Consider the following 19,078-nt stretch of genomic DNA (forward strand, 5'->3'; position numbering starts at 1 on the left):
TTGTAGCCTACCCCGCTGCTATTCAATCTTTATATTGAGCAAGCAGTAAAGGAAACAAAAGAAAAATTCAGAGTAGGTATTAAAATCTATGGAGAAGAAATAAAAACTTTGAGGTTCGCCGATGACATTGTAATTCTGTCAGAGACAGCAAAGGACTTGGAAGAGCAGTTGAACGGAATGGACAGTGTCTTGAAAGGAGGATATAAGATGAACATCAACAAAAGCAAAACAAGGATAATGGAATGTAGTTGAATTAAGTCGGGTGATGCTGAAGGAATTAGATTAGGAGATGAGACACTTAAAGTAGTAAAGGAGTTTTGCTATTTGGGAGCAAAGTAATTGATGATGGTCGAAGTAGAGAGGATATAAAATGTAGACTGGCAATGGCAAGGAAAGTGTTTCTGAAAAAGAGAAATTTGTTAACATCGAGTATAGATTTAAATGTCAGGAAGTCGTTTCTGAAAGTATTTGTATGGAGTGTAGCCATGTATGGAAGTGAAACATGGACGATAAATAGTTTGGACAAGAAGAGAATAGAAGCTTTCAAAATGTGGTGCTACAGAAGAATGCTGAAGATTGGATGGGTAGATTACATAACTAATGAGGAGGTATTGAATAGAATTGGGGAGAAAAGGAGTTTGTGGCACAACTTGACAAGAGGAAGGGACCGGTTGGTAGGGCATGTTCTGAGGCATGAAGGGATCACCGATTTAGTATTGGAGGGCAACATGGAGGGTAAATATCGTAGAGAGAGACCAAAAGATAAATACACTAAGCAGATTCAGAAGGATGTAGGTAGCAGTATGTACTGGGAGATGAAGCAGCTTGCACAGGATAGAGTAGCATGGAGAGCTGCATCAAACCAGTCTCGGGACTGAAGACAGCAACAACAAATGGAAACACACACACAGCAAGACGTACATTGCTGGTTTTGTGATTACTGTTTTGTGTATCTGTTTCTCAGATTTGGAACGTGTCTGTTAGGCTCAGTAAGTAGTTTATCTTTGATCGGTTTGCAACATAATCTCTAATTACCTCATGCTGCTAGATTTGGTTCACAGTTGCATCTGTTAACATATGTTTTTCATTACTTCTTCATACCTGACTAAGGTAAATTAAAAACAGGAGAAAAATAATAAAGTAAATAATTAGATATAATAGGAATTGGCTGCTCCTTACAAATTAACTTAATAGCATCACTAAAGGGTTGTGGAATTCCTACAAATCCTACTTTATTTGGACCCTTTCGAATTTGGATATAACCTAAAACCTTACGCTCTAATAAAGTTAAAAAAGCAACACTAATTAAAACACAAATAACTAATAAAAGAAAATTCAAAATAAACATAAATAAATCATAAAGTATCAATACTATTTGTAGAAAAAATCTACATAAATGAATTCTAAATTCAACACATTAATCTGTCAAAATAGTAATCTAATTAATATTAATCAATACAATTTTGTAGAAAAAATCTACATAAATGAATTCTAAATTCAACACATTAATCTGTCAAAATAGTATCTAATTAATATTAATCAATACAATAAAAAATATTTCAATCATATGGTCCTTTCGTACTAATATGAATTAATAATCTTAGGATAGAAAGCGACCTGGCTCACGCCGGTCTCAACTCAGATCATGTAAGAATTTAAAGGTTGAACAGACCTAATTACTGGGCTCCTGCACCCAAAATTTTTCTTAATCCAACATCGAGGTCGCAATCTGCTTTGTCGATATGAGCTCTCAAAAACAATTACGCTGTTATCCCTAAGGTAACTTAATCTTATGATCATAAATTATGGATCAAAACAACAAACATAAATAAATGATATAATAATGAAGAGTTTATTTATTCTTCATGTCACCCCAACAAAACATCATCATTAAATATAGAAAGACAAACAAAAAACTATATAAAAGTAAAATGTTAAGCTCTATAGGGTCTTCTCGTCCTAAAGAAGAATTTAAGCCTTTTGACTCAAAAGTTAAATTCAAAAATTTATTAAGAGACAGTTGATTTCTCGTCAAGCCATTCATTCCAGCCACTAATTAAGAGACTAGTGATTATGCTACCTTTGCACGGTCAAAATACTGCGGCTCTTAAAAATCCGCTCAGTGAGCAGGCCAGACCTCAAAGTATTTTCAAGAGGACATGTTTTTGATAAACAGGCGGAAATCAATTTTGCCTAGTTCCTTATAATAAATTTACAAGGTAAAAATTATATACAAATAAATATTCTAATTCTATCATTATTACAAAAATTTTAAAATTAAATTAATAATCTTAATAAAAAAAACCTAAAATGCTTATAAAATCAAAATAAAAAATAATGAACTAAAACGTAATCTTAAAGATAGCTGGTTTAAAGCTTACTATTATATTTTATAAAGCAAATTATAGGTTATTAACTTCAAAGCTCATCCCTTAAAGAATAAATAAGTTAATATTTATACTTAAAAAATTAAATGAAAACAATTAACTTCAAAAAATTAAATTTTTTCTTAAGAAACTAGATATCTTGGGAAACGATTAACATCTCATTTCTATAAATAATTTAATCATAATTATGATACATTAACTATAAATTATTTATAAATCAACCCAAATCGAGACAAGTAAAGTAAATACCAAAATTTTGATAAACCCTGATACAAAAGGTACAATAAATAAAATCTACTTTTAAAAATTTAAAATAATATTTCATAAAACAATTACATTACCAATAAACTATAATCTAAAAAATCAATTCTACAAAATATACTAAGACAAAATTCGACAAAATTATTTATATTAAATAATTAAATAAACAAAAAATAAATATAATAAAATAAATAATCAAGATATCCTGATTTGCACAGAAAAATTTTCAATATAAATGAAACACTTTACTAATAAGTTATATCTTGAAACTCTTTCTAGATACACTTTCCAGTACATCTACTATGTTACGACTTATCTCGTCTAAATTGAAGCTACCTCAAAATAATAAAATAGAATAATAAATAATGAGAGCGACGGGCGATGTGTACACACCTCAGAGCCAATATCAGTTAAATTAAATAAATTAAATTACTATCAAATCCACCTTCATTAACAGTATTTCACCATCAAATCCGTTATAAACAAAAATCTACTGTAACCCACCTCCTCTTAACTATAAGCTGCACCTTGACCTGAAATATTTTATAATTATAAATCTTGAGAATTATAACTCTAAAAAGATTCTCTGATAACGGAGATGTACGAACAAATAAATCAAGTAAAGTAAATCGTGTATTATCAATCACGGGGTAGGTTCCTCTGAATGGAATGAGATACCGCCAAATTCTTTGGGTTTAAAGACCTTAACCAATAGTACCCTGGTAAATATAATTAACCTTTAAAATAATAGGGTATCTAATCCTAGTTTATTATTTAAATTTCACAGATTCATAAAAAGAGCTATAAATAAATTTTAACATTTCACCTTACAAATCTGTATTTTAACCCTAAAAATATAAACAACTGTTTTAACCAATAATATTCACTTGTATCAATCATATAACCGCGGCTTCTGGCACGAATTATGCCGATACTAAATCAATTGCTAAATCCAAAATCACTAGATAATTAAATCAAATTACTGCAAAAAGAACATTTAGTTTAACGAAACTTACATATAATACAAAGAAAAAGTGAATAAACAGGCAAGAATAAAACTTTTGGAAACAAAAATAAGAAATTTTAAAATTTATAAAATTAAGAAAAAATAAAAGATTCAAATATTTAAAGAAAAAAAAGAAAAAACCACAAACAATGAAAAAAAAAAAGAAACACTCCCACGCAAGACCACAACAACTTCTCTATTGTATATAAATAAAGAGTAATATGGAACATGTATACCAATAAATGTATTATATTCTTTCTTATTTAATCTTTCTTTTCACTAATGATAAAGAAAGATTAAATAATATAATAAATATATTTTATACAATTATGTAAATTAATGTAATATGTTATTAATATAAAATTAAGTTTATATTAAGTTAACTTAAATATTCATTAGTTAAATGATCTAATTATATAAAACTATGTAATTATATTATTATAATTAATATACTTATTTATATTAATATAATAATTTATATTTAATATTATTAATTATATTTATTATATCCAATTATAATAATATTTAATATTAAATTACATATTAGTATATAATTTATAATATAATAACCTATTTTAGCTATAATCCTACGTAAATAAATGTATTAAAATAATCATTTAATAATAATAAAATAACATTATAGGTATTTAAATTTAATTAAATGTAATATATATATATATATTGTCAAATTATCCGAATCGAGATAAATTAATTAGAAATAACCAAAATAATACAAAATTTTTAATTTATATATTAAATATAAATGAAGTGCCTGACTAAAGGGTTACCTTGATGGGGTAAATCAAGTAAATAAAAATTACCTTCATTAAAAATTACATAAGACAGAATTAAAGTACCTCCTTTAGTATCATACACCTTAATGTAAAAAGGTCAGCTAAACAAGCTAATGGGTTCATACCCCATTTATAGAGGTATCAATCCTCTCCCTTTTAATGACCAACAACTCTACAAAACTTCTCTTCCTATCAACATTAACGATAGGAATGATCCTGTCCATTTCATCAAACTCCTGATTCGGAGTTTGAATAGGACTTGAGATCAACTTACTTTCATTTATTCCGCTCCTAACAAGAAATAAAAATATAATAATAAATGAGTTGTCAATTAAATATTTTATTGTCCAAGCAATAGCATCGAAAATACTATTATTTTCAATTTTGCTGATTCAAATAAAGTATCCAATAGGGTGAGAAACAGAATTTATTCCCTCAATAATAATTAGATCTAGATTATTATTAAAGATTGGGGCTGCACCCTTTCATTTCTGATTTCCAGAAGTAATAGGAGCTTCGAGATGAAATAACTGTTTAACACTAATAACATGACAAAAAATTCCCCCAATAATAGTATTATCTTATTGTATTCAACTAAGAACTTTCATTTGAACAATTATCATTCTAAGAATTATTATTGGGGCAATAGGTGGTTTAAATCAAACATCTCTACGCCAACTTCTAGCATATTCTTCAATTAGACATTTAGGGTGAATAATTAGATCACTAACAGTCAGAGAAAACATCTGAACTATATTTTATTATTTACTCACTATTAAGATTAATTATGGTCTTATTATTCAAGCAAATAAATCTATTTTTTATAAACCAAATTTATTCGGCCAGAAATATAAAAACTGAGATTAAATTCATAATATTTCTGTCTCTCCTATCCCTAGGTGGATTACCGCCGTTCCTTGGATTTCTACCAAAATGAATTGTAATACAATCATTAATAGAAAACAACATAACTATTATAACCATTATGGTTGTATTAACTACAATTACACTTTATTATTATATACGTATTAGATTCTCAGCCCTAATTATGTCATACACAGAAAATTCATGATCTATAAAGATAAAGTCTCAAAAATCAAGAATTATTTTTCCTATAACAGTAATAATTTCAACAATAGGATTGATCTCAACATCAACCTTAATCTCATTATACTAAGGACTTAAGTTAATTAAACTAATAACCTTCAAAGTTATAATTAAAAGAATAATCTTTTAGGCCTTAGTAAAATTTTACACCTCTAGACTTGCAGTCTAGAATCATAATTGAATATAAGACCTAAAACATGGTAAGAGAGAAAACATCTCATAAGTAGATTTACAGTCTACCACCTAAAATTCAGCCATCTTACCGCAAAAATGATTATTCTCAACAAACCATAAGGATATTGGTACTTTATACTTCCTATTTGGAGCGTGGGCAGGAATAGTAGGAACATCAATAAGAATACTTATTCGTGCTGAACTTGGTCAACCAGGATCTCTAATTGGAGATGACCAAATTTATAATGTTATTATTACAGCCCACGCATTTGTAATAATTTTCTTTATAGTAATACCTATTATAATTGGTGGATTTGGTAATTGACTTGTACCACTAATAATTAGTGCACCAGATATAGCATTCCCACAAATAAATAATACAAGTTTTTGATTACTACCGCCTTCATTAACCCTCCTTCTTACATCTTCTGTAATAGATAACGGTGCTGGTACATGATGAACAGTTTACCCCCCTCTTGCAGGAGCTATCGCACATGGGGGTGCATCTGTAGACCTAGCTATTTTCTCACTCCACTTAGCAGGTGTATCATCTATTCGTGGTGCAGTAAACTTCATTACAACATACGATCAGAAAGTATAACTCTAGATCAAACACCTTTATTTGTATGATCTGTAGCTATTACAGCCCTTCTACTCCTCCTCTCACTTCCAGTATTAGCAGGAGCTATTACTATACTATTAACAGATCGAAATTTAAATACATCATTCTTTGACCCTGCAGGAGGGGGTGACCCAATTCTATATCAACACCTATTTTGATTCTTTGGACACCCAGAAGTTTACATTTTAATTCTACTGGGATTTGGGATCATCTCTCACATTGTATGTCAAGAAAGAGGAAAAATTGAATCATTTGGAACATTAGGTATAATTTATGCTACACTATCAATTGGACTAATAGGATTTATTGTATGAGCACATCACATATTCACAGTAGGAATGGATGTTGACACACGAGCATACTTTACATCAGCAACAACAATTATTGCTGTACCTACAGGAATTAAGGTATTCAGATGATTAGCTACACTATATGGAACTAAATTCAAGTTCAATCCACCACTATTATGAGCTTTAGGATTTATTTTTCTATTCACAATTGGTGGGCTAACAGGATTAGTATTAGCAAATTCATCACTTGATATTGTATTACATGATACATATTATGTAGTAGCCCACTTCCATTATGTAGTATCTATAGGAGCAGTATTCGCAATTATAGGAGGTGTTATTCAATGATACCCACTATTTACTCGATTAACTATAAATAATACATGATTAAAAATCCAATTCACAATTATATTTATTGGAGTAAACTTAACATTCTTCCCTCAATACTTCTTAGGGCTAGCAGGAATACCACGACGATATTCAGACTACCCAGATGCATATACATCATGAAATGTAGTCTCAAGAACTGGATCTACAATTTCTATTGTAGGAATCATTATATTCATTGTAATTATATGAGAAAGAATGGTTACAAACCGAGCAATCTTATTTAGAGCTAATATAAGAAGATCAACAGAATGACTACAAAATAACCCGCCTGCAGAACACAGTTACTCAGAACTACCATTAATTTCTAGATTCTAATATGGCAGATCAGTGCAGTAGATTGAAGCTCTACAAATAAAGGTTTGACCTTTTATTAGAAAAATTCATTAATGGCAACATGATCAAATTTATCCCTTCAAGATGGAGCTTCACCATTAATGGAGCAACTATCATTCTTCCATGATCATACTATGGTCGTATTATTATTAATTACAGTAATTGTAGGTTATGCCCTAAGTTATTTACTATTTATTGCCTATACAAACCGAAACATACGGACATTTAATTGAAACAATCTGAACAGCATTACCAGCAATTACGCTAATTTTTATTGCACTTCCATCATTACGACTACTATATTTACTTGATGATTCAGTAGATGCAATAATCACAATTAAAACCATTGGACGACAATGATACTGAAGATATGAATATTCAGACTTTATAGACGTAGAATTTGACAGTTATATAACACTAGAACAAGACCTAGAAAACGACGGATTTTGACTTCTAGATGTAGCTAACCGAACAATTCTACCAATAAATACAGAAGTACAAGTATTAACAAGAGCATCAGATGTTCTATACTCATGAGCAGTACCTGCGTTAGGGGTTAAAATTGATGCAACGCCAGGTCGACTAAACCAAGGAACATTTACAATGAACCGACCTGGACTGTTCTTTGAACAATGCTCAGAAATCTGTGGAGCAAACCACAGATTCATACCAATTGTAATCGAAAGAACTTCAGTAAACTTATTTATCAAGTGATTATCTAAGATAATCTAAGGTGTTAGTTAAAATTATAACATTAGAGTGTCAATCTAAAATAACTAAATAATTAGTACACCTTGAAATACATCAGATGACTGAAAGTAAGTAATGGTCTCTTAAACCAAAAAATAGTAAATTAACGACTACTTCTGATGGGGAAATTTAATCCAAATCCCTCAAATATCCCCTCTCATATGATTCTCCCTATTCATCATATTTTCAGCTACATTAATTTTATTTAATCAAATAAACTTTTTCTCATTTAAGCCAAATCTTATTAAAAGAGCAGAAAAAAGAACAATTGATATAAAAAACTTAAATTGAAAATGATAACAAACTTATTTTCAACATTTGACCCATCAACTAACATCTTCAATTTATCATTAAATTGAACTAGAACATTCTTAGGACTATTATTAATCCCATCAGTGTTTTGACTTACACCATCACGGATTAATATTATTTGAAATAAACTAAACTTAACCTTACACAATGAATTTAAAACATTACTAGGACCAAAATCATTTAATGGAACAACATTCATCTTTATCTCAATTTTTATTATAATACTATTTAATAATTTTATAGGATTATTCCCTTATATCTTTACTAGAACAAGACATTTAGCATTAACATTTGCAATCGCTCTACCTATATGATTAAGATTCATGTTATTTGGATGAATTAATTATACCAATCACATATTTACACACCTTGTTCCACAAGGAACACCTCCTGCATTAAAATCATTTATAGTATTAATTGAAACAATTAGAAATGTCATTCGACCAGGTACACTAGCAGTTCGACTAGCAGCAAATATAATTGCAGGACACTTACTATTAACATTACTAGGAAATACAGGACCATCTATAGCAATAAACTTAATTTCACTATTAATTATCGGACAAATACTTCTATTAATCCTAGAATCAGCAGTAGCAATAATTCAAGCTTATGTTTTCTCAATTTTAAGAACTTTATATTCTAGAGAAGTGTACTAAACCTATGTTAACAACTCACTCAAACCACCCATTCCACTTAGTAGATTATAGACCTTGACCACTAACAGGAGAAATTGGAGCAATAGTTCTAGTATCAGGATTAGCAAAATGATTTCACCTATTTAACATTAACTTATTCATAATCGGATTCGGAATTACCCTACTAACTATAATCCACTGATGACGAGATGTAGTACGAGAAGGGACATATCAAGGGCTACATACGGGATTTGTATCAATTGGATTACGATGAGGAATAATTTTATTTATTGCATCAGAAGTACTATTCTTTGTTTCATTTTTCTGAGCATTTTTTAGAAGAAGACTAGCACCTACTATTGAACTAGGAATACTATGACCTCCAATAGGAATTCAACCTTTTAATCCTATACAAATTCCACTACTTAATACAGCTATTCTTTTAGCATCAGGAGTAACAGTAACATGAGCACATCATAGTTTAATAGAATCTAATCATACTCAAGCATTACAAGGACTATTCTTTACAGTATTACTAGGACTATACTTTACTATACTTCAAGCATACGAATATTGAGAAGCACCTTTCACCATTGCAGACGCAGTTTATGGGTCAACATTCATTGTTGCAACAGGATTCCATGGTCTACATGCAATTATTGGAACAATTTTCTTATCAACATGCCTACTTCGACATTCAATAAATCAATTCTCACCAAGACACCACTTTGGATTTGAAGCAGCAGCATGATACTGACACTTTGTAGACGTAGTATGATTATTCCTATACATCTCTATTTATTGATGAGGTAGATAACTGTTTTTCTAGTATAAATAGTACATTTGACTTCCAATCAGAAAGCTTGATATAAATCAAGAAAAACAATCTTGATTCTATCTACAAGAATTTTTATTAGATTTATTATCCCAATAATTGTTATAATCCTTGCAACAACATTATCAAAAAAATTAATTAATGACCGAGAAAAAAGATCACCATTCGAGTGTGGATTTGACCCAAAAAGATCAACACGAATACCATTCTCACTACGATTCTTCTTAATTGCAGTAATTTTCTTAATTTTTGATGTAGAAATCGCATTAATCCTTCCAATTGTAATTATTTTTAAAACCTCAGACATTATAATCTGAACAGTATCAACAATATTTTTTATCATAGTATTATTAGGTGGACTATACCATGAATGAAATCAAGGAGCCTTACAATGAGCAGAATAAAGGGTTGTAGTTAACTATAACATTTGGGTTGCATTCAAAAAGTATTGATATAATCAATCAACCTTAAATAGAATAAGAAGCGAAATATTGCAGTCAGTTTCGACCTGGAAGAGATAGCCCTAACCAAATTAGGGCTAATAATTAAAAAACCTATAGAATGCATAAATATTATAACAATAAAACGATTTATATTCTTTCCCCTCTATATATAATCTTCTCTATAATAAATAACCAAAGAAGAAATATATATAACAAAAGACATAAAAATAAGAGACATTCAATCCAAAATTAAAGTCATAACAACCATAGAACCATTTAAATTAAAAAGTTCTCATTCAACAAAAACTCTATAATCAATTATTAAATAATAAATACCCAAAATAAAAATTATAGTTCTAGAAAAAAATAAAGAAAAAAACTCAAAGAACAAATAGAAAATAAATTCACGGCCTAAGATGAAAAAATTCATATCATTGATTCCACAAAACAACATTTTTAATTAAAATACTTAAGCAACCTAAACAAAAAAATATTCACCCTTTAAAAAAAGAATATTTAAAGGCAATCAATGTAAAAGTAAAAGATGATATTCACGAAAATAACCAAGAGAACAAGCATAAACACCAGAATAATAATTACCATGCTGAGAATAAGAATACATATATAAAGTATAAACAGCTCTAAAAAAAGACAAAAAATTAAAGCAAAAAATCTAAAAGAAGATCAAGACATAATTCTATTTAATAATCTAAGTTCACCTACCAAATTTAAAGGAGGAGCAGCTATATTAGATGATCTTAAAAGGAATCATCATAAAGCCATTCTTGGTATCAAATTAATTATACCCTTGTTAATTAATAGTCTTCGTCTACCTAAACGTTCATAAATAATATTAGATAAACAAAATAACCCAGAAGAACATAAACCATGACCAACCATTAAAGAAAGAGAACCTATACAACCTCACCAATTCATAGTCATCAATCCTCCAATAACCATTCTTATATGGGCAACAGAAGAATATGCAATTAAAGACTTTAAATCAACCTGACAAAAACAAATAAATCTAACAATAACCCCACCAGATAGACGTAAAGACAATCAAAAATAATTAAACTTTAAACCCAAATAAGAAATAACCTTCATAACACGAAAAATACCATAACCACCTAACTTTAATAAAACACCAGTAAGAATCATTCTACCTGAAATAGGGGCCTCAACATGAGCCTTAGGAAGCCATAAATGAACCAAAAATATCGGCATCTTAACTAAAAAAGCAAGAATTATAAATACATAAAACATAAAATAATAAGAACCAAAATCAACCAATAAAGGAAAATATAAAGTATTAGAAAAATCATAAACCCTAAATAAAACTAATAATAAAGGTAATCTAGCAACCAAAGTATAAAAAATTAAATAAACACCAGCCTGTAAACGTTCAGGTTGATAACCTCAACCCAAAATCAAAAGTAAAGTGGGAACTAATCTAGTCTCAAAAAAAAATATAAAAAGAAAGAAGACTCAATCTAGCAAATGAACAATAGAGCATAATCATTAAAATTAAGACCATAAAAACAAAAAAAATTAGAATGATAAGAACTTAAATAAACTGAACCTCTAGCAGTAATTATTAAAGAACAAATTCAAAAACTAAGCAAAATCAAACTAAAAGAAAAATAATCAATACCAAAATAATATCTAATTATATTCAAATCTGCGTAAGAATAAACACAAATTATAAAAACAAAACTAGACAGAAATATTAAAGAACCAATCATCAACAATTATTAACCAAACAAAGAGGGATCAAAAAAATAGTTATAGATAAATACTTTAACATAAAGATAAACCAAAAGAATTAAAAAAATCATTTCCATGAGAACGAATTATTGAAACTAAAATAGAAAGACCTAAAGCACCTTCACAAACAGAAAAAACCAAAAAAAAACAGGAAAAAAATAATCATAATCAAACTCAATAAGAAAAACAATAATTAATATAAATAAAGAAAGAACAATATATTCTAATCTCAAAAGAACCATCAATAAATGCTTACGTTTAGAAGAAAAAACACAAACACCAGCAAAATAAACCAATAAAGAAGTAAAGACAGAGAATATAAACATTAGTTTTAATAGTTAAAAAAAAACGCCGGTCTTGTAAACCGGAAATAAGTCGTAATGGTATGTTACTTGCAGTTGAGAATAACTCTTGTTGATTAGTCTCTTCGATCTGATGTACTCTGACATACTTGAGAAGCTTGCCAGATTGCCTATTGGGAATAATGCTTGTTAGTGACATCATAACTGTAGCACCCAAGTCTGTCTTCAGAAATCCAAAAATTACACATGTGATTACCCTGTCACATTAGCTTCTCATCCCTCACTTACCTCTCATTGAGCATCACACATTAATTTCTTGGCCTGTGCAAATAATTCCTGTAATGAAAAAGTGTCATCACACAGAAGCATATAACTGTAGGCCTATATTACTTCTGTCTGTTCAATGCTGAATTATGGAACACATTTTACAATGTTTTTGGAGACTAAAAGATTCCCCTGTAGTACTCAGCATGAATTTTGAACACCACAGCTCTGTGAAACTCTGCTTTGTTCTGTTATAAGATCCAGAAGGCAGTATATAATGGCACCTGGGTTGATGTTGTGTACTATTTCCACACCATTGCAGAAAATATTAGAGTATCATTGTATTGGATGAAGGAATTTCTAGCAGATAGAACTCACTATGTCATCTTAATGGGGAGAAATCATTAAATGTAAAAGTAGCTTAGGGCACAACTTGGTGGAGTGAGATAAAACTTTCACCATTCACAATGTATAAAAATGACTCTGCGGATAATGTAAGACCTGCAGAAAATCAATGATTGGTTCATGGTCTAGCAACTGAATCAGGGAACTAGTGTTTGATGTATGGACTTTCTGTTGACTTCAACATAAAAAGATATTTGTATCAACACAGAAATTGATTGTGAGATTAAGACTTGTAATTTAGTGCAAAACTGTTAAAGGTAAGACTAGATGCTAGGCTTTCTGCTTCAAAGATGTAAAATAAAGAAAGTAGGTCTCTAACTACAACAGAATGCTTAGGTTTATACTTAGAGCTCTTACTGAACCTCATAAATAGCATGGATAATGAAGGAGTAGGAGGGATGTGACTTTGAACTTTTAAAAAGAAAAGAAAAAATAGGAGAATCATAAGAAAAACATAAGATTACTCATGTCTTGTTCTCACATGCCAGTACCTCATTTCCTACGTTTCAAATCAATAGTTCTCCTGCAAAACTTGCAGGACTAGCACTCCTGGAAGTGAGGATATTGCAGAGACAAGGCTTAGCTACAGCCTGGGCAGTGCTTCCAGAATGAATTTTTCATGCTGTAGCGGAGTGTGCGCTGATATGAAACTTCCTGGCAGATTAAACCAGTGTGGCCAACCAAGACTCGAACCCAGGATCTTTGCCTGTTGCAGGCAAGAGCTGCACCAACTAAGTTATCCCAGCATGACTCATGATCCATCCTCTCAGCTTTACTTCCGCTGGTACCTCATCTCCTATCTTCAAAACTTCACAGAAGTTCTCCTTCAAACCTTGTGGGACTAGCACACCTGGAAGAAAGGATATTGTGGAGACATGACTTAGTCACAGCCTGGGAGACATTTCCAGATATATTATTTATTTATTTAAGCACATACCCATGAAAGGCAAAAGGTCCCGGGTTCGAATCCCAGTCCAATGTACAATTTTAATCTGCCAGAAAGTTTTATATCAGTACACATTCCGCTGCAGAATGAAAAATTCATTCCAAAAACATGAGGTTACAAATGTAAACAAATAAAATATTTATATATAAAAAACAAAGATGCTGTGACTTATCAAACGAGAAAGCGCTGGTAGATAGACACAATAAAAAACACACAAACACTCACACAAATTTCAAGCTTTCACAACCCAAGGTTGCTTCATCAGGAAAGAGGGAAGGAGAGGGAAAGACGAAAGGATGTGGGTTTTAAGGGAGAGGGTAAGGAGTCATTCCAATCCCGGGAGCGGAAAGACTTACCTTAGGGGGAAAAAAGGACGGGTTATACACTCGCGCGCACACACACACACACACACACACACACACACACACACACACACACACACACACATCCATCCACACATATACAGACACAAGCAGACATCTCACAAGCAGACATGGTCTTTAAATATGTCTCCTTGTGAGATGTCTACTTGTGTCTGTATATGTGTGGATGGATATGTGTGTGTGTGCGAGTGTATACCCGTCCTTTTTTCCCCCTAAGGTAAGTCTCTCCGCTCCCGGGATTGGAATGACTCCTTACCCTCTCCCTTAAAACCCACATCCTTTTGTCTTTCCCTCTCCTTTCCTCCTTCCCTCTTTCCTGATGAAGCAACCTTGGGTTGTGAAAGCTTGAAATTTGTGTGTGTGTTTGTGTGTTTTTTATTGTGTCTATCTGCCAGCACTTTCTCGTTTGGTAAGTCATAGCATCTTTGTTTTTTACATACATTTTTCCCACGTGGAATGTTTCCCTCTATTATATTCAAATGAAATATTTGTTTTGTTTACATTCATGTGTGAAGTATTTTTATAGAATGTGTGTATGATCAATATCACCAAACAAGCTATATCAAATTTATTTACCACTGATTATTTCTTTCTGGTATGTGTTGAAACACAAAAATGAAAGCTATTCAATTCTTGACAAAATTTATTTGAAAAGCTGTCTCATATGTTTACAGTAAGCAATAAAATAAAGTGTGTGCCTGTTAGCTCTGATCTAGAACTGATAAATGTCATATACCAGTATTGTATACTGTACACAAAAATGTCATGTGTTAGGTACAAAAGAAACTGCAAAGTTTGGAGAGAGTCCATTTATAGCACTGCACAAAATGGACACTAAAGCCCACCCGCAACTAAGTGATTAACAAGCATGAGTTTCAAAACTTATGCTATAGATACATTAGGAGAAAGTGCTGTTACTGTTAACCCTGTCTGGGGCATGGCACACTTGGCTGTTGTGGATATCTGCCTCAGTCAAAGGATTAAATTACCTGCTGATACCAGCATCTTAAAGCTCTTTTTCTTTCTTTGTCTTCCTTTGTTTTGCCATCAGACACCTTTTCTATCCCCTGTGTTCTTCCTTCATAATTTTTTTGCTTCTTGTTTATCAGAATTTTGCCATTTGCTCTAATCCTCTATTAAATGGTGCATATCAACTTCTCAGTCTTAATTTATTTGAGATTGCCTGACTCCTCCTCTCACTGTATTATTGTAGTGTAGAGTATGACCTTTACGTTGGACTATGCTTCGTACAAACTGTAGTTCAGAAATATTAAGTTGTATTGCCGTGAGATTCATCACAATATTTATTTTTAGTGAGTGCTAAATTTCTCTGTCTTAATTCAATTTATAGCATTTATTCACAATACACAACATTACTTAATTTTTGTATTTGTGTTTAATACATATGTGACAATGATTAGTTTTCTTTCTATACTGTTGCAGACATCAGACAGACATTTACTGTTTTATAAACTTGGTGTGGTTGCTGAGCAGAAAGGTCTTTATGAGCAGATTGACTCACCTCATCCCAATTTGAAACGAGATAGTGCTGAACTTTTTATAAAAGAGGTTGTTCCACCTCTTCTTTTGTCTCTTGTAAGTACAATTGAGAAGCTTCTCTTTCCATGCTTCATTCTGATTTTTTCACAACAGTAATGCTTTTGTAACTAGTTTTAATTAACCATTATGCTCACCACATTTTAATTTGAACATTTGTCAGGAAAATCTCTATAATGTTAGAGTTCCATTTATATCCATAAACACATGCAACTAATTTTACTGTGGTGTGACACTGCAATTGTTTCAACAACAGTAAAAGTTTTTGTTTCATAACTTCCTTGGATTGTGTAATAGATAACAAGATTTGGGAATTAGAAAACATAGGTATGATATGTGTGACTTGGTGTCTCAGGGGGTAATAGGTAGACTAAAAATCCAAAGGCCTGGGTTTAATCCTTGTTGTTGTTATTGTTGTTGTTGTTGTGGTCTTCAGTCCTGAGACTGGTTTGATGCAGCTCCCCATGCTACTCTATCCTGTGCAAGCTTCTTCATCTCCCAGTACTTACTGCAACCTACATCCTTTTGAATCTGCCTAGTGTATTCATCTCTTGGTCTCCCTCTACGATTTTTACCCTCCTAGCTGCCCTCCAATACTAAATTGGTGATCCCTTGATGCCTCAGAACATGTCCTACCAACTGATCCCTTCTTCTTGTCAAGTTGTGCCACAAACTTCTCTTCTCCCCAATCCTGTTCAATACCTCCTCATTAGTTGTGTGATCAACCCATCTAATCTTCAGCATTCTTCTGTAGCACCACATTTCAAAAGCTTCTATTCTCTTCTTGTCGAAACTATTTATCGTCCATGTTTCACTTCCATACATGGCCACACTCCATACAAATACTTTCAGAAATGACTTCCTGACACTTAAATCTATATTCGATGTTAACAATTTTCTCTTCTTCAGAAATGCTTTCCTTGCCATTGCCAGTCTACATTTTATATCCTCTCTACTTTGACCATCATCAGTTACAAAATAGCTCTCTTAGGACTTGTGTTGAGGATTTTCTCACTTTGTTCCATTTATTTACACTACACAGTGTGGTTAACTTCTGTTTGATCCTCACATCTGGGGCTGAGCTCTGTTTTCGCAAAGTTATTTTACAGAATATATGGGAGGTCACCCTGTGCCCACCCTGGATCCAGTCCATGTGTGGGGTCATCAGGTGTCCATATGGTGGTAATCCCCCAGACCATGCAGGAATCATGCTATTGATGACTGAGCTGTCACCCTCCCACTCATGGTAAGGAACAGGTGCCTGCCCACTTGGGGGCCCCAGGCACTGGCGTCATGTCATGTCATGTGGTCTTTGCTCTGGCTTGGTGGCACATGTGAAGTGAGTCTGTGCTCAGAGTATTACGGTGGGTATTTGACATCATGAAACAACCAAAGTTATCAGGCAGTGGCAATGAAGCTCTGGCATTCTCTTGAGACGGGGGACAATTCAGTGCAAAACATTATGACACTAACAAGGGAACCTCCCCATCGCACCCTCCCTCAGATTTTGTTATAAGTTGGCACAGTGGATAGGCCTTGAAATACTGGACATAGATCAATCGAGAAAACAGGAAGAAGTTGTGTGGAACTACGAAAAAAATAAGCAAAATATACGAACTGAGTAGTCCATGCGTAACATAAGCAACATTAGGGATATTGTGAGCTCAGGAGCACCGTGGTCCCGTGGTTAGCGTGAGCAGCTCCGGAATGAGAGGTCCCTGGTTCAAGTCTTCCATCGATTGAAAGTTCATTGACGTCTCTGTTCACTGTAATAAGTTTAGTGTCTGTGTTTTGCCACCGCACCGCAAAACCGTGCGATTAGTAGACGAAAGCATGTGCCTCTCCAATGGGCACCCAAAACATTTGCTCGCAAGGTCATAGATCAACCGATTCCTCCACAGGACAACACGTCTGATATATTCTATACGACACTGGTGACGGCATGTGCGTCACCTGACAGGAATATGTTGTCGACCCATCTAACTTGTACACTTGGCGAATGGGTAAAAAGATTCTTCTACCTTGCCGGTTTAGGTTTTCTTGTGGATGTGATAATCACTCCCAAAAAAGTGATGAAAACATAAGAGTTTGTCACATGAACTGCAACAAATGAATGCAACAGTTTCACAGTCGCACAGTTTTCCCTGTGCTCTGTCAAAACATATGTTTTTAACGTTTTCAAATTTTTCCGCGTGTAGACCGTCAAATCCTGCATGTGTCCAAGCAAATCTGAACATGTCATGGAATTTTGGAGAGCAAAGTTGATTATGTTTGAGTGCTTTAACTTTGATAATAGTCTGAAAATAAAAAAAAATTTTCACACGAGGGAGGCTTGAACCAAAGACCTTTCGTTTCGCATTTGCTCATGCTAACCACGGGACCACGGTGCTTCAGCGTTTCGAGTGTCCTTGATGCTGCCTATGTCGCGCATGGACTACTCAGTTTGTATATTTTGCTTATTTTTTTCATAGTTCCACACAACTTCTTCCTGTTTTCTCGATTGATCTGTGTTCAGTTTTTCAAGGCCTATCCACTGTGCCAATTTGTAATTAAATCTGAGGGGGGTGTGATGGGGAGGTTCCCTTGTAAGTACTTTCCCTCTTTGTCCCCCCCACCCCATTTAGGAAAAAGAAAAGAAGAAAAAAGAGAGAAAAAGAGCTAAGGGACTTTCAAGATACTTACTCCCCTCACCTGATTAATGTCAGAATGGATGGAGGGTCTTTTCTCTCTACTAAACCAAGGTTTTTTTTGTATAGAAAACAAATTTGGTGATCTCTCAGCACTTAGCAAGTTCCATAATAATTTAGATGGCAGATCCTACCCAGTCGGGACGTTCCTCTCTTGTAAACAAATTGGTGATTTAGCTCTTACATAATATCCCGTAAGAACCTCCACATTGCACAAGGATCAATTTTTCATTGAGACCTAAGACTGCAGATGGATGAAGAACTATGCAAAATATTTCAAGACGCAAGGCATTCACTTCATATTGTTGTTGTTGTGGTCTTCAGTCATGAGACTGGTTTGATGCAGCTCTCCATGCTACTCTATCCTGTGCGAGCTTCATCATCACCCAGTACGTACTGCAGCCTACATCCTTCTGAATCTGCTT

The 19,078-nt window shown here is 32.6% G+C and overlaps 1 protein-coding gene across 2 annotated transcripts in view; it reads left to right on the forward strand.

Moving 5' to 3' along the window:
- LOC124798690 (guanine nucleotide exchange factor subunit Rich) overlaps positions 1 to 19,078 on the forward strand; it is a 305,412-nt gene that overhangs the window by 52,709 nt on the left and 233,625 nt on the right. For both annotated transcript variants that reach the window (XM_047262195.1, XM_047262196.1), the window contains exon 3: positions 15,853 to 16,005. In XM_047262195.1, the coding sequence (XP_047118151.1) occupies positions 15,853 to 16,005 (153 nt within the window). The remainder of the gene's footprint in view (positions 1 to 15,852; positions 16,006 to 19,078) is intronic.

This window comes from Schistocerca piceifrons, chromosome 5 (genome assembly GCF_021461385.2).
Source record: "Schistocerca piceifrons isolate TAMUIC-IGC-003096 chromosome 5, iqSchPice1.1, whole genome shotgun sequence".
Classification (NCBI taxonomy): Eukaryota; Metazoa; Arthropoda; class Insecta; order Orthoptera; family Acrididae; genus Schistocerca; species Schistocerca piceifrons.